Raw genomic sequence first — 26,559 nt, 5'->3', positions numbered from 1 at the left:
TGTTGTCAAATCTGATTTGAACTGTATATATTAGCAAATGTCCCAGATTGATATATATATATATACCAGTATGTATTATTACCATGGAATTGAACATTATTATGACAACATGTCATGCCTATGAGTGCCTTATAAAATAATCCTAGATGTGAATTAATTATATAATTCTTGTAAAATTGTATGTAAGAATTTTTCTGTTGTGACATTAACTCTCTCCACCAAAACTGTGCAGTTTGTACCACTGGTGATTTTAATGAATTTGCCTTGCACGATTTTGACCTCATTGGTAATGTTACATTATATTTTACATGGAACGATATAATGATACAAGTTTTACTGACATCTTTAACTTGTTCAAAAGAAGAGATCTAACTTGTCTGTATAAAACACTCTGTGTCTGTGTGTCTTTCTGTCTGTGTATGCATGCAAGGAGGTTGCTGCATGTAAGTGTGTGTGTTTATGTGTGTGGTTGTAATGTTTGTATGCGTAGTGTGTGTCCATGTGTGACTGTGTGATCATACTCTTTTCAAGAACGTTTATTGTCTTCCCAAGGTGTGACGCAATTCCTTTAAAACCGACAACCCCCCCACCCCCATAAAATGAAATAAAATAAAATCGAAGTCTGAGCGTTTTATAGTGCTGTACACATTAAGGTACATTTACCGGTACTTTCATGGCTATTGTTTCAATGATATATTCTCATACTATTTGTTCCTCCACGTGCACTGAGAGTCTTTCAGCGCAACAAACTCACATCGCTATACTGTTCAATTGCCGGTTTCCAAGTCCTTCTATAATAACAGTTTCTTTCCCCGGACAGCCCAATTATGGAACTCTCTTGGCGACAACTGTTTCCCTCCTGTTTACAACTTATCAGCCTTCAAAACAAATGTCCACCGCTATCTCCATGTAAAATCATTTCCAACTTCTTAGTTCATTGCCTCGAAGTGGTCTAATGACCTTGCAATGATCTAAACAATCTCGTTAAAAAAAAAACCCAAACCACTCCCCTTGCAGTCCACACACGAGTCATTTGCTGGCGATGTTTTCGTTACGTGGCGGATAATGTTGCCAAGTTCTCCCACACCCTAATCGCCCCCGGCGCAATAACTTTCCACCGAACTTAATCGAGGGGCTTAAGGGCCCCAAAAAATCACTGTGGCTGTTCCTTTGGCAATTAAGACCGGGCAAACAAGTCTTTCCAAACACGCGGCTTGTCAGCGTCCGACGGGGCTTAGGACAACACACCCTTGCCCTCCTTTTTTGTTGTCCCCGGCCCTTGATTTGTGCTATTAGCTCACTTTATTTCGCGGTGCCATTCAGGTGGTTGAATGGGTGTCAGTGTGTGAGTCGGGGACAAAGTCCCGGCGCCTCGGCAACGCCTTGGGACATGCGCTAACTGAGATATTACATACCGATAGGGCTGTGTGCTGGAGTCTTAACAGGAGATTTCACCCCCTGACAAAGGAGAGGGGTCAGTTGCCAGGTTCGTGTCCGAAGAATCCGCCAACGTCTTGAACTGGCCGCTACGTTAAAGACGTTTCCTCAAGTGTATCACTGAGTCTTACACGGTCGCTTGGTCGCCAAGGTAAGCTATTATTGTGTTCGAACTAGTTCTTAGACCATTTGTATGTCGCCAGCGCTTGATATCTTTGCCTTAACGCGGGCTTAAAATTTCAGACAAGGTTCAAATGCCAAATGAACTGGCCGCTAAGATACGAAATTTAAAGACGATTCCTCAAGTGTATCACTTGAGTCTTACACGGTCGCTTGGTCGCTAAGGTAAGCTATTATTGTGTTCGAACTAGTTCTTAGAACATTTGTATGTCGCCAGCGCCTAATATCTTTGCCTTAACTCCTGCCTAAAAAGGTTCAAATGCCAAATGAACTGGCCGCAAAGTTACGTTATTTAAAACATTTCCACAAGTGTATCACTGAGTCTTTGACGCCGCTTGGTCGCCAAGGTAAGTCATTGTGTTCTAAGGCCATTTGTATGACCCCAATGCTATCACTTAGCCCTAACGCCGGCCTGAAATACTACAAAAGGTTCAGACAAGAAACGTTCAGGAAAATGAGAACTTGCCAGGGATGCATCATGACTGTGTGTCTGTGTGTTTTCATTATTTAATACCACTTCTTTGCACTCGGTAATGGCCTGGCCATGTCTTGGCGGGACCCATAAACGTCTGAATGCCTCTAGAAAGTTAGCAACTTTAATAATAGCTCCAGTCATAGCAACTTTAATAGCTCCTGTTGCGCCCTTCGTGACCTGAAAGTTTTGGATACAGGCGTACTTAGTTACTTGGAAACGGGAATTAAAATATGAACTTGCCGGGCCGTATGGATGTTTTTATGACTCGTCGGCTGACAACACTCTATATCCATAAACTGGCCAACAATGTGTGTAACCTGTCGCCTGGTAACTGACTATACAAAGATTGTTTCACGACAATGTAGTATGATAAAAATGGAAATGATGTAGTAAATATGAACTTGGACTTGCAGGGCTGTAAGTGAGGTTTTATAACACGTGGGTTAAAAAGAATGATCAACAACATAAATTAATCAGAGAATTCTAAATCTCGCCGGGGACCCCACAGACAACGGTATACGTGTATGTCTCTCTCCAAGCAGAGGTTAATGGGGAAAATCGTGACCTTTTCCTTAGTGGTGGGATAGCTGGCAGGAAAAAACGGTATATAAGAAAATGGTTACAATTTTCCCCCATCAACCTCTGATTAGAAAGTAGGTATATTTAACACCCCATTTCAACTGTAGGCGGCGAATTTCAAACATTTTTAAGAACGTTTTTAGTGTTTTGTTGTCTTTTAACTCATAATATTTCATCTTGCATCTTATGGAAATTATTTATGAAGTCCAGGGTCTGAAAAATCCAATTTTGTTTGCTGTACGGTCTCTCGGCGATCACCGTCTAGTGGGAAGAACCTAAATCACTCTCCAAGCAGAGGTTGAGTCGCGTACATATAGTAGTAGAACACGAGCGCTCCTCTTACTCTCCGTGTAACATGGCTTGGAGAGTAGGCCTAAATGACATCTCTCCTATCTGACAATATACAATATACAATGTACTAGCATGTAGCCAGGCACTGGGTTACTACTTGTCGGTTTGTCAGGGGCTGACCGGACTTGTTTGAACACGAACTTGACTGTTTCCGGAGACCGAAGTACTCAGTAAAGTTAACATGACTGTTGTACCCTTCGTGACTTGTACGGCCATAGCAACTTTAATAGCTCCTGTTGTGCCCTTCGTGACTTGTCCGGCCATAGCAACTTTAATAGCTCTGTGCGTCTGGCATAGCAACTTGATCGCAGCCTTCAAGGCAGATGTTTGTGGTCGATTGGATCGCGTTTAGTACTCTCCAAACAGAGGTTAGGCTGTTAGAACACGAACTTGACTGTACGTTTCGGAGATTGAAGTACTCAGTTAAGTTAACATGACTGTTTTGCCCCCCGAGACTTGTCCGGCCATAGCAACTTTAATAGCTCCGAGCTCCGGGCACAGCACATCGTAAGCCTCCAAGCAGATGTTGTGGTCGTTTGGCTCGTGTTTGGTACTCTCCAAGCAGAGGTTAGACTTGGCTGTTTTTACTTGTTTTCAGTGATTTTGTCAGACCTAATTTGTCCACCAGCCAAACACGAGGTATTGGAACAAAAAAGAAAGCCTGATGATACACCTAACACACGTTAAAATCAACCGAGCCGAACCTCTGCTTGGAGAGAATGTTTTTGGTAGTCTTTTCGGTGGTACGTTTCCTGTGTTCGCGACTCAAGAATGTCATGCCATAGTATCATAAACCGGCTTGCCATTCCGTCAACAAAACACGTCTGTATGGAGTTATTGAGTTATTTTGACCTCCTATTTTACGACGTTTAGTCTTTTGTAACAGTACGTTACGATTCTTTTGCGTTGCTTTATTAACTACGCATCGAATGATTTAAAAAATTGAAACTACCCGAAAGACGAGTAAAAATGAACCTAACTATACGAATATGTCATCTCTGTATAGGGATAAACTCAGAACATAACAAATTCTTTTTTCTTATTCCGACATATGTGTGTCACAAGGACTGCTCCCAACAAAACTCTTTTCAGGTTCATATTGACTCTCATTCATTGATGTTACTTGCACTTGAAACCAAGCGTGCGATGTCATGACTCAGGAACTGACATTAGGACAAAACCAAACAAAACAGACCGCAGAAAAACAATAGTTACCGCTCTTACTTGTTACATGGATACACCGCCATGGTGTTGACGTTCCTTTATAGAGCAGAACGAGATGTACGTTTGTACGGAATAGCCAGTAAACATGACGGCTCGTTAACGAGCTTGTCTTTGTCTGTTTTCTTTAAGAAACCCTCTAAAGTCGCAATCAGAACCTGTAAAGACATGTTGGATAACAAGCCACTGTCCCCACGGCTTCAAAAAGGGCGAAGGAACTGTCCGCACCGTAGGGCGTAGGGCTGGGAACCGGCAGAAAATTCAGGTCCGGTTCAGGTCCAGAGGCTCAGGTCCAGGTTTGGATCTGAACCTGGACCTGATTCATTATGTGAAAACTTGTGAATGGACGATACTCACATCTTTGGCCAATTTCGCTACAAAGAAATCTGTTTTGCGGAGTATTTGACTACCACTGGCGTTTTAAAATCCTACAAGGCTAACTGCCTCTGTACGATTGACTGTAAAATTGGTAGACATGATTACAGACTATGCTATACTTCACTCTTGTTATTTTCCTCGGTTGGTAAGCCTCAAAACCTGATGATATAATCTGTTCATTTTCCAATAGGCCCAACATCCGGTACACCAAATTTTTTCAGGTCCGTTTTTTCCGGACCGGTCCAATGAGAAAAACCGGTCGGGCGACGTCATAGTTTGTGGACGGTTTTTAAATATGACGTTGGTATCTCTCTGGACTTCTAAATTGAAGTTGTGTAATACCATTGACTTTTTTTAAAGGGAGTATCATGCAAACCGGACAGGTCACTAAAAGCCTAATCTCCAAGCAGATCTTGCAGTGGCTTACGATAGCACCCATAGGCTTGGGAAGGAGTTGAACCGGCAGAGGAATTTCATTGGCCACACAAACCCCTCTGCCGGCTAAACTCCTTCCCAAGCTTATGATACCATCTTATGACGCAGCAAGATCTGCTTGGAGATTATAAAAAAGCCTACAAAATACACAAATGTTGTTCACCCATGGCACCATTGATGTCGTACTGAACCGGTAGTGGCAGATAAGTATGTGTAATTAAGCGCCTTGTTAAGCTACGGTCGTCCAATTTGTTAGAGATAGCAGAGCTTAACGAGAAGGATTGCAGAGTGATCGTTAAGGACAGTGCTTAACTCACAAATTAATCATTCTTATCGTAGAGGAGGGGGGGTATTATTACCTACAGCCACTGCCACTATTTAAGACTATAAGGGCAGTGGGTTGTTACCAACTGTGTCTAGGGCATCTCACCTCTACTCCCGCATCTTACCTCCCCTAGCCTACGTCATGTATCCCTTTTTACACCTGGGGCTAAGTAACGCGAGGAATGTCGTGTAAAGTGTCTTTGCCAAGGACACAAGATCGGTAGCATTACAAGATTTGAACCCAGGACCTCTGGATTCTGGGACAAACACGCCGTAGTATGCCACACATCCCCACGTTTGTATGAAACTGAAAAATGTGTTTGGCCTAATCCCCGGGAAGAACGTGACGCCAAACTTTGATTCTTGCGAGTTCGCGTCAAAACCACGTTCATTTCACGTCCGACAAGCATGCCGCTTAATCCATATATTACACTCCTTTATCTGAGGATTAAGCCTAAGACAGGTGCTCATTTTTACACCTGGGTGGCGTGAGGAATGTCGTGTAAAGTGTCTTTGCCATTCAATAAATTGTAGCTCCGGGAAGAACGTGACACCAAACTTTGATTCTTGCGAGTTCGCATCAAAACCACGTCCACCTCACGTCCGACAGGCATTCGACCTAATCCATATATTAGACTCCTTTATTTGAAGATTAATATCACTTCCTCGCTATTGTATGCACAGCTGGAACGGTAGCATGTCATTCTTCGTGTGTGGACCAACATTGACACGTACAACTCCTTCAGCAGTATTTTTTGTTGAATCTTTCACGCAACGGGTTCTTCAAACATCACGACTTCTTCCTTCCTCCAGACGCCTGAGATCGAAGAAAAGTCCTGTTGGTATAATTTTCCTCTCTTACGTAAGTGTTTTCTACACTTTTAGTAGACTTCGTGCTAAACAAAATCTTGCGTTGGGAACGTGGGTTTAAGGCCATTACCAAACAAAACAGTTTTGTTTCTAAGGTGAGTTCAAGATTGACTTTTGTGGATCTTATAAGTTTGAAGTGCCTAGGGAGAAAATGTAGCCTTTGCCTGTGGCAAACTCGGTGTACTTAGCGATGAAAGCCTTCGCAAACTTGTCACATTTTCTTGCAAACCTGTCTACGTCGTTTGCAAACTTTGTCGCCTGACTTTTCAGGTTTGTTTGCTCACATCTGTCTGTGTTGACGCCGCAAAGTTCTCAGAGATTCAAGTATTCCGTGCTCGACCTTAGCAAAAAGGTCAAAACCGTGCAGGGGATTACATTTTGAACGTCAGAAACAAATAACAAATTGTTATAAAGAAGGGTAACCATACAAACTACAATAAGTGCACATTCAGCTGCTTGATAACTTTTTTTTATAAATCTTGTCTTAGTTAAGCCAGTTACAGTGAGGAGGGGCTTTGTCTACAATGTGAGTAAAGGTATTGTGCATTTCATTTTATTTTATTTCTATATTTCATTTGTGGACAGGCCCGGGATTTTTCGCCGTACTTGACTAGTAGGTTCAGGGAAGCAAATCCACCTGTTCGACTATTACATGAAGATAGGCCTAGGGTTGTTTTCTGACATATTACATTTATTTTACCTTTAAAAACTGCAACGGTGCAAAATAAAGCATGCATCATTTCGCGCATACCAGCAAACTACATACGAATACAGCAAATGGATCGAGAGTTATACTAAATTTTATATAATGTAGCTGCGAACGTACGGATATGACCAAACACAATACCTCCTTCTGAAGGTAAAAAACGAATTACAAGACGAACGTAATCTCGCATTGACCACTTGTCTCTTCATGCCACATTTCCTCTGTAGACTTGTTGGCGGCTTTCTTACTACAATTTCTAAAGAAAGGTTTCTCAATATAACCCTTACAACAACCCCACTCGCATTTAACGCGTTGATACAAAAGTCGCCCGCACAATTCCATCGCATATTTCCGTACGTATTACAAGACGAACGTAACCACGTCTTAACCACTTGTGTCTTCACGCCACATTTCATCTGTAGACACTTTGGCGGGTTTCTTACCGCAATTTCGAAAGAAAGGTTTCTCAATATAACCCTTACAACAACCCTACTCGCACTAAACGCGTTGATACAAAAGTCGCACATACAATTCCATCGCATACTAGTATTTCCCCACGAATTTAAAAGACAAACGTAATCGCACCTTAACCACGTTTGTTTCTTCATGCCACATTTCATCTGGCGGGTTTCTTACCGCAATTTCGAAAGAAAGGTTTCTCAATATAACCCTTACAACAACCCTACTCGCACTAAACGCGTTGATACAAAAGTCGCACATACAATTCCATCGCATACTAGTATTTCCCCACGAATTTAAAAGACAAACGTAATCGCACCTTAACCACGTTTGTTTCTTCATGCCACATTTCATCTGGCGGGTTTCTTACCACAATTTCAAAAGAAAGGTTTCTCAATATAACCCTTACAACAACCCTACTCGCACTAGTTAAAAACGAGTTGATACCAAAGTCGCCCGCACAATTCCATCGCATATTTCCGTACGAATTACAAGACGAACGTAACCACACCTTAACCACTTGTATCTTCATGCCACATTTCACCTGTAGACTGACCGGCGGATTTCTTTCCACAATTTCCAAAGAAAGTTTTCTCAATATAACCCTTACAACAACCCTACACGCATTTAGAAACGCGTTGTTACAAAAGTCGCCCAAACAATTCCATCGCATATTTCCGTACGAATTACAAGACGAACGTAACCGCACCTTAACCACTTGTTTCTTCATGCCACATTTCATCTGGTGGGTTTCTTACCACAATTTCAAAAGAAAGGTTTCTCAATATAACCCTTACACCAACCCTACTCATTAAACGCGTTGATACAAAAGTCGCATATTTCCGTACGAACTACAAGACGAACGTAACCGAACCTTAACCACTTGTATCTTCATGCCACATTTCACTTGTAGACTCGTTGGCGGGTTTCTTACCACAATTTCAAAAGAAAGGTTTCTCAATATAACCCTACTCGCATTAAACGCGTTGATACAAAAGTCTCCCGCACAATTCCATCGCATATTTTCGTACAAAAGACGATTATACACAATATACGACACACAAAAGGAAGAGGACACGCGCGCGGACGGAGAACAAGAACAGCCGTATCGATGACTTCTCGGGTGATCGCCACCCCCATTGAAGCCTCCCCACCGTCCGGTGCGTCTGTATGGCGTTTAGAATAGGGATTAAGTCTTTGATACCGAGCTGTATTTGAAACGGGCTGCCAGTGTGGTAGCCTATTTATGGCAGGCTTCGTAGGGTGGAATATTGCCCTGTTTAGTTTCACCGCCCTCGATGAAGCTTCCTCAATGTCCGGTGCGTCTGTATGGCGTATAGAATAGGGATTAAGTCTTTGATACCGAGCTGTATTTGAAACGGGCTGCCCGAGTGATAGCCTATACGTGGCAGGCTTCGTAGGGTGGACTATTGTCCTGTGTAGTTTCACCGCCCTCGATGAAGCTTCCTCAATGTCCGTTGCATCTGTATGGCGTATAGAATAGGATTAAGTCTTTGATACCGAGCTGTATTTGAAACGGGCTGCCCGAGTGATAGCTTATACGTGGCAGGCTTCGTAGGGTGGACTATTGTCCTGTTTAGTTTCACCGCCCTCGATGAAGCTTCCTCAATGTCCGTTGCATCTGTATGGCATATAGAATAGGTCTTTAATGTATCTATAATGTTATAGCCGATATAACCACCCTTCGGTGTAACACACCAAAATCATACTATCTTGAGTAACTGCTATTTTGCGTTTCTCATTACCTCAATGTAGTCTCCCGAAGCAGGCATGTCAGATGGATGAAAAAAGAGAAGAATTTGGCCAAAAGAAGAATTTGGCCAAATGTGGACAAATAAGTTGCCATGAAAATTCATTCTTTCACTCCTAGGCCAGTTAACTCCTACTAGACTTTTATTCCTAACTTGGCCAAATTCCCCTATTACTATTCGGCCATGCCGGAGTCTGCCAGAGACTAACATCGATGTCTAACCTTCATCGACGAAACAAAAGACAGCACACAAGTTAATTTTTATTTTGCCACTTCAGACTACTTTCAATTCTTCTTATGTTATACGTGACAATGTACATTTATGTTGACTTATTTTTTGATTGTTTTATAATCTTAAATGGACTCAAGGAAGAATAGATTTTGTGAGTATATTCTTAAGATGGAGATCAAAATAAACATACAAACATGACAAGCAAAGAAAAGAGAGTCCATCCTACGAGGCCTGCTGTGTAGGCTACCCGGCCCGTGTCCAGGGTGCGTGTGTGTGTTTGTGATAACGTTACCTTCCGTTCACGGTGTGTGTGTGCGAGTCTTACAAACAGTAATCCCTGCAGGAGGCTGACTTGTGAGGAGTCGTAAGCGTCTTAGGTCGTCTTAAGACATATATTTCAAGTGGCCGTGCCAACTTGTGTTTGAACAGGCTTTTCAAGAAGGTCTTGTGGACGTCTTTGGTCTTCTTAAGCCACAGATACTTAGCCTCGTACAACATTCTTCAAACAGACTCCTTACAAACGTCTTGGAGACACAGTTGTTCGCCTTGAGGAGTGGAGTTAAGAAAGGTGCGTTACCTACGTCGTTCAATCCATTATATATACCTACCGTTAGCAATCGGGTAGAAGTGAACAGATACAGTGGTAATGTCATTTATGTCATACCTGGTCCGCGATAGGCTGCGATAACGTTCAATAGTACAATACGGGTGTTCCGAACCGGGTAATGATCTTCCTTATATCATACCCGGTCCGTATTTACAGTACAACTTTCAGATGAAAGGATTCTGCTCTGTTTGGAATTGTAGTCTAAGGTATAAAAGGTTGGAAAGGACTCACTTGTCATCACTAAAGAGCGGATGGCCTTAGGGCCCGGTCATCTTCATTTTTCTTCTGGTTTGCGATAGCGAATCTATGGCACAGTCGAGTCGGGGATGTGTTTTACAAAATACAGCTGTCTTGTAACGGAAACTTTTGCCGTACACGTATATCCTCGCCGACGGTTGGTTTGTGACAATCCTTCGACAAGCAAATCGTAAGGCTATATACTGCGACATACTACACTATGTACAGTTGGAATGTATGTTAAATTCCCTTTTCATTGATGAGAAAAGTTAGTTTTATGGTATTAAAAAGCCGTAGGGGCAGTGGGTTGTTATCAACTGTGCCTAGGGCATGGCATAGAAATGTGGAACCCATCCCTCTCCTTCCACCACCTTTTACCTCACCAACCAAGGTCAGGTGCAGATTTTCATACTTGGGTGCAGTGAGGAAAGTGCCTTTCTCAAGGAGACAACGTCTAGCCAACATAACCGGGAATCGTACCAGGCCTCCTGATCTCTTGTAGCCAAGACAGTGATAATCTCCAAGCAGATCCTACAATGGCATAAGATAGTACCAAGCAGGCAAAGTAGTGGTCAGCCAAGAGGTTCACTCCTCTGTCAGCTTTTGATACTATCTTACGCTACCGTAGGATCTGCTTGGAGATTAAGACAGTGGTCCATTCGAGGTCACCATACGATAGCCGCAAGATCAGAAAACTACCGTCAAAATTGGGACCTCAAACAGTAATCTCCAAGCAGATCCCACGGTAGCATAAAATAGTAAAAGCTGGCAGAGAAGTGTAGCCGGCCTAGGAGTGTGTATGCCGTACGCACACACACATACACGCACACCTGAGGTTGTAAAACGATAATCTGAGCCAGTTTTCACGTTGAAGTTAAGTGCACACGGGGAGGAACAGAAACGAGTTTCTGAAAAGAAAGCCCGCCCCCGTGCCTTTGACTAGTGCGTTCTGCTGCAGATCTTCTGGTAGCCATACACACTCCTAGACCGGTTACACTCCTGTGCCAGCTTTTGATACTATCTCACGCTACCGTAAGATCTGCTTGGAGATTACTAAAAAAAATAAGTTCCCCATTCCTTTCATACCTGGAGGTAAAAACAAACGCGTTAATCAGTGTCGGACCCTTTATGAAAGGCGCTAAACACGGTAATGAATTCGGCATTAGTTCACATTTTTCTCATACTTGTGTTCCTGGTGAACAGAAGAGCACAAGGTCAGGTAAAACCGCGGAAGTGAAAGGTTGTTTGTCTTCATAGCGGGTGACAGAAAGCGCTGCAAAACAAGTTAGCAAAACACGCCCTATCCGGGTTTGACCACAACAGATCGTGGTAGAGACGGTGCCCTTAACATGTATTCTTACAAGCTCGTGCAAGTTGACGTGCCAAGGTAAGAAAACCGATTTGAGATGGTATGGCTATTCAAGCGGTGAAAGGATATATACGGCTTCCTTCAGTCAATATTGACCATGGTAAAATCCTAATTGATATCAGCCCTACAGCGTCGACTGTGGCTTAAAAGTCCTATACGAGAATGGCAGTCTCTGCCACATAGGGCACATCTGTAGGCAGCCTCAGGTCTGTTGCAGATTTCTTTTCGCAGGATCCGCTTTTCTTCTGCCATGCGCATACGTCATAGCCATGATAGTGGTGAAATGATAGAAGCAAAGAAAAAACATAATGTATCTGTGTAGCTGGTATAACCGCCCATCGGTGTAACACACGCTGCGCGGCAGCAGCTGGTTATATTGCACTGAACGACCCGTCACACCTAACCACTTCACATCAAGATCTTAACTTAAATTTGGTTCACTCCATATATTCAAGTCCGTATGGGGTTCGCATCTAAGTCTTGACAGGTCGTTAGAAAAAATAGTAGAAATTGGACAAATATAGACAGATTACATGCGAAAGTAAGCTCACCGAGGAGGATGGTTTTCGACCCTGCTAACTCAGGTATGTTTGCCAAATTTCTACTAATTTTTTTCCAGCGACCTGTGAAGCCTGGTAAAGGCTATGAATTCCATACGGACCTCTTGCGGACTTCTACGCTCGTAGTCTCTACCAGACCCTGGGTCACTGGAAAAACCGTAGAACTGGTACAGATAGAGGAGTTAGCCGACTAGAGTAGTACGGCCGGCTAGAGAAGTACTCTGGTCGGCTTACTCCTCTATTTGTTCCACTTCTACGGTTTTTCCAGCGACCTATGAAGTCTAGTAGAGACTACTACGCTCGTTTGAAACTACCTTTAGTGTTAATGTGTGACAGCGGCTTTATACGAACTTTTCTTTCCTTTCCAGTCACCAAGAGTCATGGGGGAATGAGACGCCCTCGCGCGAGGCTGTGGATGGGGGTTCCTATCGTCTGGTGCAGGTGAAACTCCAGGAGGACCCTCCAGGCATGGTGACGTCAGGCCGGGATGTATCCTCGTATGACCTCGCGCGGACCGACAACATGCAGCGGGCTTACAGACTCAACCAGCGGGAACAGATCATACTGGACCTGCAGGTAAGACTGGAGTATCTTTATATGTGAAGAACGCTTAGATGGATTGTATTGATATTTGGTATGTGGGGCTTAGGGTGGAGGACCTTAAGAACGCTATGGGGGACAGAGAAGTCTGGAAGGAGAGGGTGGACTTGGTCCGGGCAAGCAGCCCGCGATGATGATGATGATGTGGGTAGGTCGTGATGAGATGTGTAGATTTTAGGCCTCCTAACAACTTGTTAAGGTGCTGCAGTGGAACTTCTTGTATTCAAATACAATTTGATCTCAACGATTTAATTAAATCGGAGATTTGCTGCCGGACGTTTCGAGTGACATCCATCACTCTTCTTCAGCGTCACTAGAATTATTGTGTACCTTCATAAGCGTACAATTTATATTGCTCGACAGTTGGACATTGTACACAACAATACTTACAAGTGGATAGATTTTGTACCGACGTTTCGGTGACCAGTTAACCTTTCTCAGGGCAATTCTGTAAGTGGTTCTCGAATTCCTTTTGTAGGGATAATCTTGAGCTCGATAGAATTCTATGGAGAAGCAAAAGATGAATTGGCTTTCCCTTTTTTGTGGGTGACATTCATTTGCCTTCTCTGGACACATTAGTCTTTCGGTACGTTCAGGACCCTATTTTGTTTCATTTGTGCCGCGCGCATTGATACTGAGTCCTGACAAGTCAAGGTAGTTATCGTGTGTACCGTTTTCTGTTTCAGGTCCACCATCTGGACACGCAGGCCAGCAGCTCGGTCTGCGGCATCAACAAGGAGATCAGGATGCTGAAGGGGGCGCTGCAGCAGACTAAGAGGTGTGACTGGAGCATAGGGGACTAGAGAAGGCTACATTCAATGGCAGGGCGCGGTCACATAGGTCGTGCGATCGTTGTACGATTTTGATGTGGTAGGATTTTCAAGGAGGCTCTGAAATAACAAAGTTAGCAATCGTACGACAACCGCACAACTTATGTGACCGTGCCCTAACTGTAAGTGTGTGTGTGTTCGAGTGTCTCTCTGTGTGTGTGTCTGCTTGTTACTGAGTGTGCATGCGTGCGTGTATATAGTTGTCATTACCCAACTATAATGCCCTGTTTGTTGTTTACTGCATAAAATTGACCATAGGTCTGGCAGTTGATTCCTTCACTCTGAGTCTCAGAGTGAAAGAAAGTTGCAAAACATGCTGGAATCAAAATCCTATTGTCTAATTCCCGTCTATTCATTGCCCAACTTCTCTACAGGAGTACGGGAAGCAGCGCCGATGTGCTGGAGTCCTCTGCGCGGGAGAGACAGGAGGCCGCCCCCGAGCCCCGGCGCATCATGCTGTACGGTTCCTGGGTCGGGGAGCGCTCCTTGCGGAACCGCTCCACACTGCAGTCCGAGCTCCTGCGGAACGCCGCGCGCATGCGCCGTCGCTACGAACGCGGGCACGTCGAGGAAGAGGAGGAGGAAGGAGATGGCGAGGAAGAAACAAAGGAGGGAGAAGACGATAAAGAAGACGTTGCTCAAGACAAGACCGACAGTGTCGAAGAGACTCAGAAGATGCGAAAGCCGAGGACACAATCTTTACCAACCAGACCCGAAACTCCACATGCACCTTTGAATGACTTGAAACTTCGTCCAAGTTCAGAACCGGTGTCTTCTAGAAGAAGAAGGGAGCAAAATAACGAGAGACGACCACTACTATCAAGACCAAAATCCAAGGCGCATAAGACAGCGTCTAGTACACAGAGTTCTCAGGATTTTGAAGAGATGACATCTCTCAATCTTCGAACACAGGGAAAAATGACATTGAATGACCAGAAAAGTCCAACAGACACCAAGGCAATCGGGAGGTTGTCGTCTTCTAAAATGGACTTGTCATCTATTGCTAAAGAAAGCAACAACCTGATGCAAACAAATAAGGGCACTGCACCTTACTCTACTAGAAACACCAATGCAAAACTCACGACAATGACGTCAAGGAACAGAAGGGCAAATAAGGACAGCCTACCTCGCCAATCGCAAGCTCCAAACAGGGTCCAAAACTCAAAATATAATGGATATTATGAGCCCGTTCGGCCCTTCTCGGCAGACGTCGCCCACCTTCGGCACAAGCTCGAGAAGAGCCGAATACACTTCGGGTGGACGGACGGCCAAAACACGACGGAAAGGCCGAGTACGTCATCAGGTATATCGCCTTCCGTTGACGGATCACACCGCGAGCATGTCAGGGGCGCTCCTAGCGATATCTATTCGCACGACAGCCATGAGGACTTCTCTGACAGCCGACCGAGCACGCAAGGGACTTGGTCCTTCGTCACGGACGCTACTAAAGGCGGAAAGAAAAGCCATAGCAGTTACCATAGCAACCGCGCTAAAAGGTCGTCCAACTTGGAGAGGAGTTTTCCCGCCAAGCCTAGAAAATCGCCCCGGCGCGGGAGAAAGAAATCCAGACTCAAGGCTACAAAGGTCAAACAACCAAACGTCTATGACATATGGATCAATAACTTTAAATAGAAGAATAGGAGTTTGGTAGCCTGGGTACCATCCGGATAGGTCGCTCCAACGTTTATTGTACACTATATACAGTCAATTCTCTCTCTGACTTTTATTATACACTTTATACAGCCGCTTAGAACTCTGCTATTCCAGCGTAGCAGAAGTTCTGCCAGAAGAGAACATAGGAGCGAACTACTACCCAGATGGTACACAGGCTAGGAGTTTGAACGATTGAATATTAAAAGAATATTCTTTATGTCTTTAACGTTATTGATATAACGTTAGAATAATGACTTGAAAGGCACTGTTTGCGTCTTGTTGGTCGAAGTGTATCCTTCAAAAGGACTTGGCAAAGTTATGGACACAAAAGCACACGAGGAAGGGGACTCGAAGCCGCTGCCATACACTAAGAGTTACACATGTAACGTTACAAACGTACCCTATGGGTGCAAACAGAAGCTGACAGTTACAGGGTTTAATATTACATCACCATAAGAGCGACTCTTTGATGCTTTTTGAATGTGAATGCGAAAAAATAAAATGCTGTCAAAATGAGGTTTATCGTCTGTTTCTATTCTTCATATGTACCCTTCTATATATTTAAAAAAAAGACAGACAAATTATCAACACAATAAAGATCCTGTGATACTATCATATCTTCCCGTTTGTAGTATTTCGTAACTTGTCATGGTGCCCCAACGACCCACTAGAAGGTCAAGGGATAGGTGAGTTGAGGTGAGGTAACTTGTTTCGAACAGACGCTTAGAATTGTTTATTCGCCAGTTCGTTCGAAAAACGCACGTCTGTCCCTGACATACTCCGACCGTTAGTAAACAACAGAGCGGACTTGCACCGTGCATACAGCCGTGGACATGGGATCACCCAGCCGATCACGCCGTTCCAGCAGCTCTAACGTTAGCCCAAGGGAGGGGGAAAGTAAGTCCCGACTGTCCTCTCCAAGGCAACCCACGGGACGGCGGGGCTCTCTGAAAAAGACTCCTTCAAAGGCGAGTGCGAGATCGAAATCAGCGGAGAGTAGCGGTGGATCTCCGAGATCGCCACAAAAAGGTAAACGATATACTAAAAGTTGCATTTAGACAGGCGCCAATGAAAGATCTGTCGAGTAGTGTATTGACAGCATACACGATATTCAGCACTTGAAACATTTAACAGACAAATCAAGTCAAGGGTATTACTTATAAATGCGTGTTTGAGTTATATTTAGTACAAAAAATAGGGCCTGTATTTCGAAAGCGTATGGATAATGCACCAAATAACAGTGGATAGGATTTTGGAAATGGTCAGACGTTTCAGGAAGCATCCGCCACATTTCGTCAGTGACACTGAGCGGAATTATCATCGAAGACCTAAAAATATATCTTAACTCCTAACTTCATTACCTTCATCGATGTGTGGATGATACTTTATTATCACGAGCGACAATCATCTAAATTTCTGTTTGGACTGCGTTCAGTACCAAGGACAGGTTTGTTTTGTGAATGGGTACATAGGAGGGGCGGTCAATAAGTAATGCCCCTGACCCACTTCCAGTCGTCTGATCTAAATGAAATTTTGTATGTGTAATGATTCATATCTTTATAGGTTATGTAGCAAAAAACAGCTCTGAACTAATTGTGGTTTCTGATTTACTGGTGTTTGAACTGAGTCAGGTGCGAAATGGACCATGTGTGAAATGGAAGCAGTTGAGTGTAGCGCAGTGATCCGGTTTTTGTATTTGAAAGGACGCACACCAAAGAAGACTTTTGATGAAATGAAAAAAAAAACTTATGGTGATGATGCCCCATCATATGACCTTGTAAAACGCTGGCATCCTGAATTCAAACATGGCCGGAAGTCTGTGGAAACAGCTCCCAGACCTGGTCGTCCCTCTTCTGCCATTGATGAGGCATCTGTTGGGGGACCAACCTGGGGTGTCCTACAAAAACGGTGTCCTCAGCTGCATCAAACGATGGGAGAAATGCATAACTCTGGGTGGTTCCTATGAAGAGAAAGACTGATAACTGTGCCAAGTTTCATTAATCTCCTGCTATGGAAAATGGGTCAGGGGCATTACTTATCGACCGCCCCTCGTAGTCATACAAAGCGACGGTGTTCAGCACCAAGGACACAGCATACAATGCCCGTGTGTGTGTCTATAACAGATGTTTTAGTACGAGTGTTAGTTCAGTGCCAATGATAGATCAAGACAGGTCTGTGTGGAGGGCACAGAGTACGAGGAACAACCATCCATATATGGACGACAGGTTCAGCACCTAGGACAGAGCCTGTTTGCCATTGTGTATGACAGATGTCTCAGTACGAGCGTTAGTTGTTATGTGTGGATGGCGTTCAGTAATAAAGGCAAGGTCGGGCGAAATTTTATATAGTACAAGAAACCCCTTTATCTCTGGATTAAAGTGTTCCAGGGTGTGTCTTTCTATGAATGATATTTTACTACGAGCGATATTTCAGTACCAAGGACAGGTCTATGTGAAGGGTGCAGGGCACGAAGTACCAGGAACAACCGTCTATATATGGGCGACAGATTCAGCACCTAGGACAGAGCCTGCTTTGTGTATGGCTATTTATGGTGCTTTAGTACAAGTGGTGGTTATTTCTGTGGATGGCGTTCAGCACCAAGGACAGATCTGTGTATACTACTGGTAATCCTACTAGCAGCCATCTATCTCTGTGGGTGACGGTGTTCAGCACCAAGGATAGAGCCTGTTTTCCATTGTGTATGACTATGCATGATGTTTTGATACGAGCGGTGGTTATTTCTGTCGATGGCGTTTAGCACAAAGGACAGGTCCGTGATTGTGTTAAATGCCTGTATGTATTTGTATCCTTGTGAAAGGATTCACTCAATGAAGGATTTTATGACTAGTTTTTTTTTATGACTTCAGCTAAAAGCAAAGAAGGACGCCCGACGTCTGCAATGGCCAAGTCGCGAAGCGCCGAGAAAGAGCAGAAAGCCTCCTCATCTGGGAGCGGTACGAAAGAACAAAATGGCGAGCGCAAAACTAAGGACTCCACGAAACAGGTAAAGTTGATATACACAAATAAGAAATGCTGATGGGAAGATAGATTTTGTACATCAATCTGATTTATTAATTTGTGCTTGTATGTGGCGTCACAAAGTTGGACGCTTCAACGTGTTTTTCATTATCTTTCATGATTTGCACAAATATCTGACCCTAAACTAGTGAAGTGAAGAATAGGTTTGGCTTGTCTGTGTGCGTCCGTCTAAGTGTCTGTCCGTCTGCCGTTTGTTTTTGCTAGTGTAGTTTCTGTACTAGTATGTTCTGCCAGAGGGTGCTTACTAGTCGGAAGTCTGCCATCCCTGACTTTCCTGTTTTACAGGTGGCGACCAGAAGTGCCCCGAAGGAAAAGACGGACGGCACGCCACGCGACAGGCGCCGGCAGAGCAAGTTCCCGCGTACCTCCGCGGGCAAGATCACCAAGGCGCGCCGCCGGTCCTCCGTCTCTCCTTCCGGTGCCAAGATCGAAGAAATACTCGTCAGTCCCTCTTCAAGGTCGAGAAAGAAGGCGCCTCCGAAGAAGAAGTCTCCTAATCTACGGAAACGTCTTAGCGTGATCACGGAAGAAAGCCGCGAGAGCATCTCATCAAGAAGGAGAAGTGCTACCGCTAGCTCTAACAGTACACCGAGCGAAGGCATCTCAACTAGAAGCAGAAGTGCGTCCACTAGCACTAGCAGTGCGACGGAAGAGATCGACTGTCTTGAGGCCCAAGACGTTTCCTTACGTGGTTCCTTGAGAGAGAACGGATTCGTCTTGAAGCAGCTGCTGAAGAAAAGCGACGCCATCGCGCCAGAGCGCGGTGGTAACGTGTACCTCGCCCACTCTGTGAAACTTCTTCCTTCGCGCGACGTCGCCTTGAAGATTCTTCGCCGCGACTTTGCCCCGCGCACAAGACGACAGTTTTTCCTACCTCAGGAGTACTACATCTGTAGGGACCTCTCTAAGAAGGCCGCGCACCCCAACATCGTGGAGTTCCATCCTCCACTGCTTCTGTTCGGAAGCCGGGTGTGCTTTCCGATGGAGCACTACGCAGGTGGCGACTTGTTGGAGCTGCTTTACCGCGAAAAGAAAATTCCTGAAGCCGAGCTGCGCGGGTACTTTTCCCAGGCGCTGGACGCAGTGCAGTACCTCCACTCGAAAGACATCGCGCACTTGAACCTGAAATGTGAACACTTTCTCCTGGACGGCGCTGCAAACGTGCGACTTTGTGGGTTCGGCTGCGCCACGAGATTCGACCCGGAGAAACTCGAAGAGGACATCTACTGCCAAACGGTTGGGTACACCCCTCCCGAAGTGGTCAACAGATTTCCTTACGACCCTATGAAAGCGGACGTGTTCGCGCTGGGAGCGACGCTGTACATCCTCTGTATGGGGAGGTTTCCCAACCCGAAACTGCTGCATCTCATGGGGAAAGGAGCTCCCAACTTCCCAAGACATTCCGAGGTTTCGGATCATCTCAAGGAGCTGATTCGCGCCATGATGGAGGCGGACTGGTCCAGGCGGATTGATCTGCAAGAGGTGAAGCGGATGGCATGGATGAAGAGAAAGTAGTTCCCTGTCGGGCTATGTTTGTCTTTCAAAACTTTATTGTTGGAATCAAACTTTCTTGCATTGGTGCTACGGTGCTCGTGCTTTGTGATTATTCAAAACACAAACAGCATTAAAAAACGACATAACACGACACATCATTGTACAATATTATTAAAATCTGTCACCATCAACAGTATCAACATAAACATAGTTTTTTGGCATCGCAAGAAGACGTGAAAGAACAAAAATGAAGACTCTATTTTTAGTATACCATGTTTAGCATAATGTGTTTAACTTTTAACTTTCCTTACCACATAGATTTCAAAGTAAGGGCTTTTGACATTTTTGTGCCTTTACAATGTTACGTTATATCATTTTGTAAAATGGAACTTTTACTCGTACATTATTTCTTGAGAACTTTTCAAACATATACACACAAAATCAACAATGTACATAGAAAAGAATAGACAGGAATGTGAAAAACAATTATGATATCCAAATCATATTCATTAAAAAAGATATATTTGGGGCTAATAGTTCATCCATAACAAATAATGTGTAAAATATATTCAAATACATCAAAGTATGTAAAGATACAATCACCATTCATATAAACTACATTCAAATACCAAAAAATACAGAAGAATAGTACTAAACACACTGGAGGACATGACCACAACCTCTTGAGGAAAATCATGCCCTAACTACACCATTTCCACCCTGTACTAAGTTTTTGGCTCCTTGCTTTGTATTGATTCTTGAAGAACGACCCTGATCGCTTCTAATGTCTTGGAAGACGCCTTCTGTGATTGGTGGTCACTCTTGGACGGTTCCACGCATTTCTGGAGTGCTTCCTTCAGCCGTTCTGCAATGGTCACAGGAGGAGAGCGCAGCAACCCGCCGAACAGAGGACTGTTGGACCCCATGAAGATCTTCTTACAGATGGCCTGGAGGAAGAGATGGTTTTAGATAAAAAAGAAGCTATCTTTACACAAATATATACCTAAAAGAAGCAGTGAACTTCAAAATGTCAGGTGTTGTATGTTATGGGTGATATTGTTAGGAAGTAAAAATGCAAACTCCGCTTTAGATAGGGACATCCCCTTGGATGTGATGTACACTGAGCACATTAAAAATCAGACCACATTAAAATGAGTCTGGGTGCTTTGCGGTGTGAGTGGAACAAACATTACAGTCTAGCCATACAAAGTTTGTATTACTGTACAAATCTGGTGTATTTTGTCGACCGGCAGCAACATATATAGACATGCTCAGGAAAGACACAGGCCTGGAAGTCGACAACTTACAAAGTGCAATGATTGACAGGGGCGCCTGGGCTGCCATCTCAACTCGAGGCCGGATGGACTCGACTTATGCAAGTAAGCAAGTAAGTAAGCAAGTATTTTGTCGAAGACAGTGCAAAAAACACACACACAAAAAACAACAACAGCGGCACAAGAATGATTCCTTCGTGAACTCACCTGCAGATTGTTGTTTGACCTGTGTTCTGAACATCTCCCACGCGTCAAGTCACACGACGACGTACAGTCAACGAAATCACAGTCTTCGTTTTTCGTGCAGTTTCCCCGTCCCTGCAGAATTCTCCGCATTTTTGGTCTCAAAGAACGCCATGTCGACATCTATCGCTCGTATGGTCAGGTCTTCAGACACCCCATAGTTTTTATTCTTTACATCACACAGATGAAGTGGTTCAGTATAGAAAGTATCCAGGTCTTCTATGAATGTAAGAAAGCTTAGCGCAAGTTTAGCACGGTCCTCCCAGTCTGTTCCTGACTTGAATATTCCTTCGACCGTTTTGTGGCTAAACAACTGAGGGCTTAGTGTGTCACCAGTCGGGGTATACTCCATGACATAAAAATGTCCGCAAGACCCGTAAATCTTTGGAAAATGCTTGTTTCCTTTAAAATACTGCATCAAGAGGTATTCTTCTTGCTGTAAAAGTGCCCAAAGGCTCTCCATAGCCGCTACACTCATTGTTTCATGATGTTCCCATGGCATATTCCACATCTTTCGCACAGTTTCCCTTACAGTGCTATACGTTGCATCCTCTTGAAACATGGTTCGTAGCGGATTTTTCACTACCATTAGGAAAGTTGCCATATCTGGCTGTGAAGTGACGACCTTTCCTTCCTCGTTTGTGTATTTTGCTATCATTGAATTGTACTCGTGCAGATGGCTGTATTGGGATTTCAGTATGACTTTTTTAGTGCTCCACTCGGCTAGTATTACTCTCTTGCCTTTTCTGTAGTTCAGACATTCTTGGAAGATGATTGAATGTGCTGTGCACAAATCTGGGCATAGGTTTCCTGTAACCCTGTTCCTGGCGTACTCTTCACACTGCACAGAAATAAAGAATAAAATTCAGTCTAAAAGTGGCCTGATATACAGGGTATACCTTTTATACATTTCTCACAAACATAAAGATATCACTACAAGTAGGTCTAAGGCACACTTGATAAAGCCATTATCATTCTGTGCACATTTACTCGTACATTAGCAAAGAAAGTACAACTAGTCACACACACACACAATACAAGCAATGTTTTCAAGATCGGACCCAGATTTCCTAAAAAAACTGAATGGAAGAGGAAAATGTCTGAGTTTTGAGACAGTACGAGTTGGATTATGACGTTTGTACATTTGGTGTAAATTTGCCTTTCTACTGTTACAGCCTAATCTCCAAGCAGATCCTACGGTAGCATAAGATAGCATCAAAAACGGACAGAGGAGTGTTAGTCGCTACTGGTAGGTGCCTGTTTGACTCCCTTTGACCGGCTATACTCCTTGGCCAGCTTTGATACTACTAAGTATCTTATGGCACCGTAGGATCTGCTTGGAGATTAGTTACTGCCTCCTGCCGTTGGGCCGGTTGCAGTTCACATGACCTCCGCTAGGCGGCATGTACAGTCAAACCTGGCAACCACTTGTTAAAGCCACCCACCTGTAGCCACATTGAAGAGGGTCTGCATGCTCTGTTTCCGTAAGGCGTAGGCAGCCTACTTTCATTTCCCCTAACTCGTAGGGAAAACCATCTTATCTACGTAATTCGTAGCGAGGCGGCCAAATTTAGCGTAATTTCCTTCCTCGATTTAGCGTAATATGCAGGGGGTTCTTATGAATTCAGCGTAAATCGTTGTCGGGACCCCCCATGCAGACCCTCATTGAAGCAGTCCCGTACAATTTTACACAATTATTTTACTGTTATTGGGTGGGCCGAGGAGATTACAGTAGGCGAGGCTAAATCGGAAGGATTTGGAGCGGCTGCCATTTTCCGCTAACTCAGGTGACCTCAATACGAAAGATATTGCCCAGGGTGCGGCCATGGCACTGTAAGTTTTGAGCCACTCACACGGGGAAGAACCCCTACTATCTTTGGGTCCTTGTCAAAAATACTGTGTTCTGCTACCTTCAACAACAGTGCCCCCTCCCCCTATATAACGGTGCATAAAACAAGTGACATCATACTGTTGTAAGTTACAGATCTACATAAACAACGCATAATACAACATACCAGCTCCCTAAGTGCATCCCTTGCTTCCTGCTCCGTACATTGGTGGGTTATATATTTCGTGAACACCAACAGAACTGCGAGTAGGACAAACCCCAAAAGTCCGGCGACAAAAAACTTGCAAAGTCGCCTCCATGACCGCTTCCGTGGCATTTTCTTGACTTCTTTTTCCCGGGTCACTGATCATGAGCACTTCTGCTGCCATGCATGGCGATGGCTTTGGGTCACTGAAATACTGTCAATAGCGGATCTAGCAGGCGGAAGAAAAGTCTAGAACATTTCTTTAGAGCGTGGCTGTACAATACGAAAATATTCAGATTCACCACCCAAAACTTCACAAGTTCAAACTCCAAAGTCTGCAAACTTGACGCGAAACTCTTTTGGGTCGTAACATTTGACAGGATAGTGGCGTTGACATGCCTGTAAATTATAGATTATTATTTTGCCAAAATATCACAATAACATTACAGAGGAAGTGACTCGATTCAATATACATGACAAAAACCGATCTTTTGGAAGAAAAGCGTACTATTATAACTAAAAATATTACTGATTATCATCTTTTCATGTTATGAACTATTATTGACATTTCATTGACCCCTTTCTTTCATAATGGTTTGGCCCATTCTAGCAACTAGGCAAAACAAAATCAACAGATCAGAATCACAGGTCTCAACCCCCGAAAAAAGTTTATTTATGAAAGAAACATAAGTTTACACTATACAGAGGAGCTCCGTTGCTATATCAATCTCCATGCAGCCAATATGCCGCCCTTTTCGTTACCACTTCCTATTTCAAGGGTTGGCTAGGGAGATCTGCAGCACCTTTATAACGTTGACTCTCATAATTCCAGCAGGTGTCATAATACTGCCACATCAAAAGATGTACATATCTGTTCTTTTATCTCCACTATAACAGAACAGCTAGGATAAGTTGAATTTATCCAACTATAGTTTCATTTTGTATCTGTTAAATGAATCTTTTTAGCAAGACTTGTTGTGACCTGTACTTAGCCCGGTGTGGCCAAAATGTGAAATAAGGGTCTTCAATCAATCAATCAATCAATCAGTTAATGCTAGTTTACTTTTATCCGCGGGGCAGCCGTTATCCGTTGTTTCTATCACGCAGGGTATTTAGGGATATTAAGCCGAAGGACAGTGTTTTCATTGCAAAATTTTCAAAACCTTTTAGTTTAAAACCACCGTCTAGTTGATATCCCTAAATACCCTATTATTGAATACAACAGATATAGGTAACTCCTCGGATAAAGGTGAACTAGCGTTTTACATGTAAAGGCCTTCTCAAGATTGTCTTGAACACCTAATACACCCCAAGATTACTGATGCTGCATTGGTACATATCTTTAAATCACTTTTTAGTTCATGTACTTTTTATCATGTGGTGGTATTATGGAACCTGGTGGAATTAAGATTTGATGTTACACCAAAATCGGAGCTTTTACACATAGTTGCACCAGTGCACCTAGATATATTTTGAGGCTACATGGTAAATTTCTATTGTACACTAGCATACAGAGTATTCTTGGTCAGAAAAAAACTTTATTGTACATTTATTGTGCCTGATGTAGAATTACAGAGTTGCGTTATGAAGAGAGGCCGTAAAAACATAATGGTAACTATAACTCACAGCTAGATATCAAACCCATCCATTATAATAGCAACTATGACGTAATAACCAGAAGAAGGTATGAAAACAGTCATTTTTCCTCACAATTGTAACAGAAAAACATATTATGTTCCATTCATTAACATCTATTTGTGAACGCCATATACTATATTACTTATATGGTAGAAAGCTGTCACCATTGTACATGCATAAAAAAATGCAAATTTTGTCTCACTTAGAAAAGTGTATATAAACTCACAAGGACCTTATACCAGAAGACCTCAAACCTCCATGAAATATCGACATTTTTTTACAAAGTTAAAAGACAAGGCTTTCCATCTTATCTCTTGCAGCAGGTAGTTGACTTCTAGCAAGATTACAACACTCTACGGGGGGGGGGGTGATACAGAAAAAGTGTGTTTGTTTGTTTGTTTGTTCTTTATTTAACCAGTGTGAAAGCATATCGTTTGACAGCTTTTTTCAAAGCCCCCTGGGGGGAGAACCCCGAACATAAGTTATACATAAAGTTCAACAAAACCAAATTAACTTCAATAACATAATCGTACATATCGTTCTATGAAACCAAATTACTTATAATAAGTAACATAAACATAAAGATTGTACAAAACCAGATTAACTTAGATAACATAAAATCATACTGCCAAACGAGTGAATCAAAAGTTTGACCTTAACGTAAGATAACACAGGAAACATAACAAACAGAAATCAGCTTTAACATCAGGAAAAGCCCTGTAATTCCTCAGCTAACTGCTAGGGGCCCAGACCTACACCAGTACCCCTTCATGTCAACACTTGCATGCATCTTCTACCCATAAAAATCAATACCACAACATGCCCAGGGCAAAGATACAAATCCACTAGAAAGGCCGACATTTGCTTGAGAGCAAATACAGCATATTTCAGCCATCTCCCTCATGCAACAATAGGCCTTGAGGTCGTTGACCCCTTTGGCCATTGGAAAATGACCCAAAAAATTCCCAAATATATCATTTTAAAGTGTTCCATGCCAAAAATTATACATGGGTCATTTGGATAAATATCTAGAGCACCCCTTTACCAAATGTCGGGTCATTTGGTTGTTAAACGAGGGAACAGGAGCCAAAAATGTCAAATTTTTGTCTAAAAATGGCCATAAAATTGCAATATGAAGCATCATGTTGTACTGTATGGAAAAACTGTTATTGAATTCATGCGCACAAAATTGAAGGGCACTTAAATACCAAATTTCAAGTCATTCGGTTGTAAAACGACGGTACAGGAGGCAAAAATGTGCTTTTTTTGTCAAAAAATGGCCAAAAATCGCAAAATCAAGCATTTTGTTGTACCGTATGCCAAAACTGTTATTAAATCTGGGTGGGCATATGATCAGGGCACCTCTGTACCAAATTTCATGTCATCCGGCTGAAATACCAGGGTACAGGAGCCCAAAATATACATAAAAATTGACAAAAACCTCAATAAAATCATTTTAAAGGCAGATATGAAAAAAATGAAAAAAAACACCTGGGGGTATTGGCTTACTCTATCTTTGTGCCAAATTTCAAGTCAATCGGTTAAAAAACGGCGGAGTTGATTT

The 26,559-nt window shown here is 43.3% G+C and overlaps 3 protein-coding genes across 4 annotated transcripts; 2 read left to right on the top strand and 1 right to left on the bottom strand.

Annotated features, from left to right (window-relative positions):
- Window positions 1-1,128: 1,128 nt before the first annotated feature.
- LOC118429795 lies at window positions 1,129-15,760 on the top strand. 2 transcript variants are annotated; one of them, XM_035840431.1, is made up of 4 exons: window positions 1,129-1,588; window positions 12,560-12,767; window positions 13,478-13,569; window positions 13,996-15,760. In XM_035840431.1, exons 2-4 carry the CDS (start codon window positions 12,660-12,662, stop codon window positions 15,251-15,253), a joined length of 1,458 nt encoding a protein of 485 aa, XP_035696324.1. In that variant the 5' UTR covers window positions 1,129-1,588; window positions 12,560-12,659; the 3' UTR covers window positions 15,254-15,760. The 2 variants fall into 2 exon arrangements, with proteins under 2 accessions (XP_035696324.1, XP_035696323.1); XM_035840430.1 differs by lacking the exon at window positions 1,129-1,588 and adding an exon at window positions 11,409-11,649.
- Window positions 15,761-16,004: 244 nt separating this feature from the next.
- LOC118429760 (CBL-interacting protein kinase 14-like) lies at window positions 16,005-20,728 on the top strand. Its single transcript, XM_035840380.1, has 3 exons — window positions 16,005-16,303; window positions 18,142-18,278; window positions 18,599-20,728. The coding sequence occupies exons 1-3, from the start codon at window positions 16,108-16,110 to the stop codon at window positions 19,826-19,828; spliced, it is 1,563 nt and encodes a 520-aa protein (XP_035696273.1). The 5' UTR covers window positions 16,005-16,107; the 3' UTR covers window positions 19,829-20,728.
- On the bottom strand, window positions 20,682-23,588 carry LOC118429761 (divergent protein kinase domain 1C-like). Its single transcript, XM_035840381.1, has 3 exons — window positions 23,340-23,588; window positions 21,289-22,165; window positions 20,682-20,754 (listed from the first exon to the last, which is right to left on the bottom strand). The coding sequence occupies exons 1-2, from the start codon at window positions 23,487-23,489 to the stop codon at window positions 21,365-21,367; spliced, it is 951 nt and encodes a 316-aa protein (XP_035696274.1). The 5' UTR covers window positions 23,490-23,588; the 3' UTR covers window positions 20,682-20,754; window positions 21,289-21,364.
- Window positions 23,589-26,559: the final 2,971 nt, after the last annotated feature.

This window comes from Branchiostoma floridae, chromosome 13, assembly GCF_000003815.2.
Source record: "Branchiostoma floridae strain S238N-H82 chromosome 13, Bfl_VNyyK, whole genome shotgun sequence".
NCBI lineage: Eukaryota > Metazoa > Chordata > Leptocardii > Amphioxiformes > Branchiostomatidae > Branchiostoma > Branchiostoma floridae.
The sequence above is the reverse complement of the archived record's forward strand: the minus strand, read 5'-3'. Positions and strand labels throughout refer to the sequence as shown.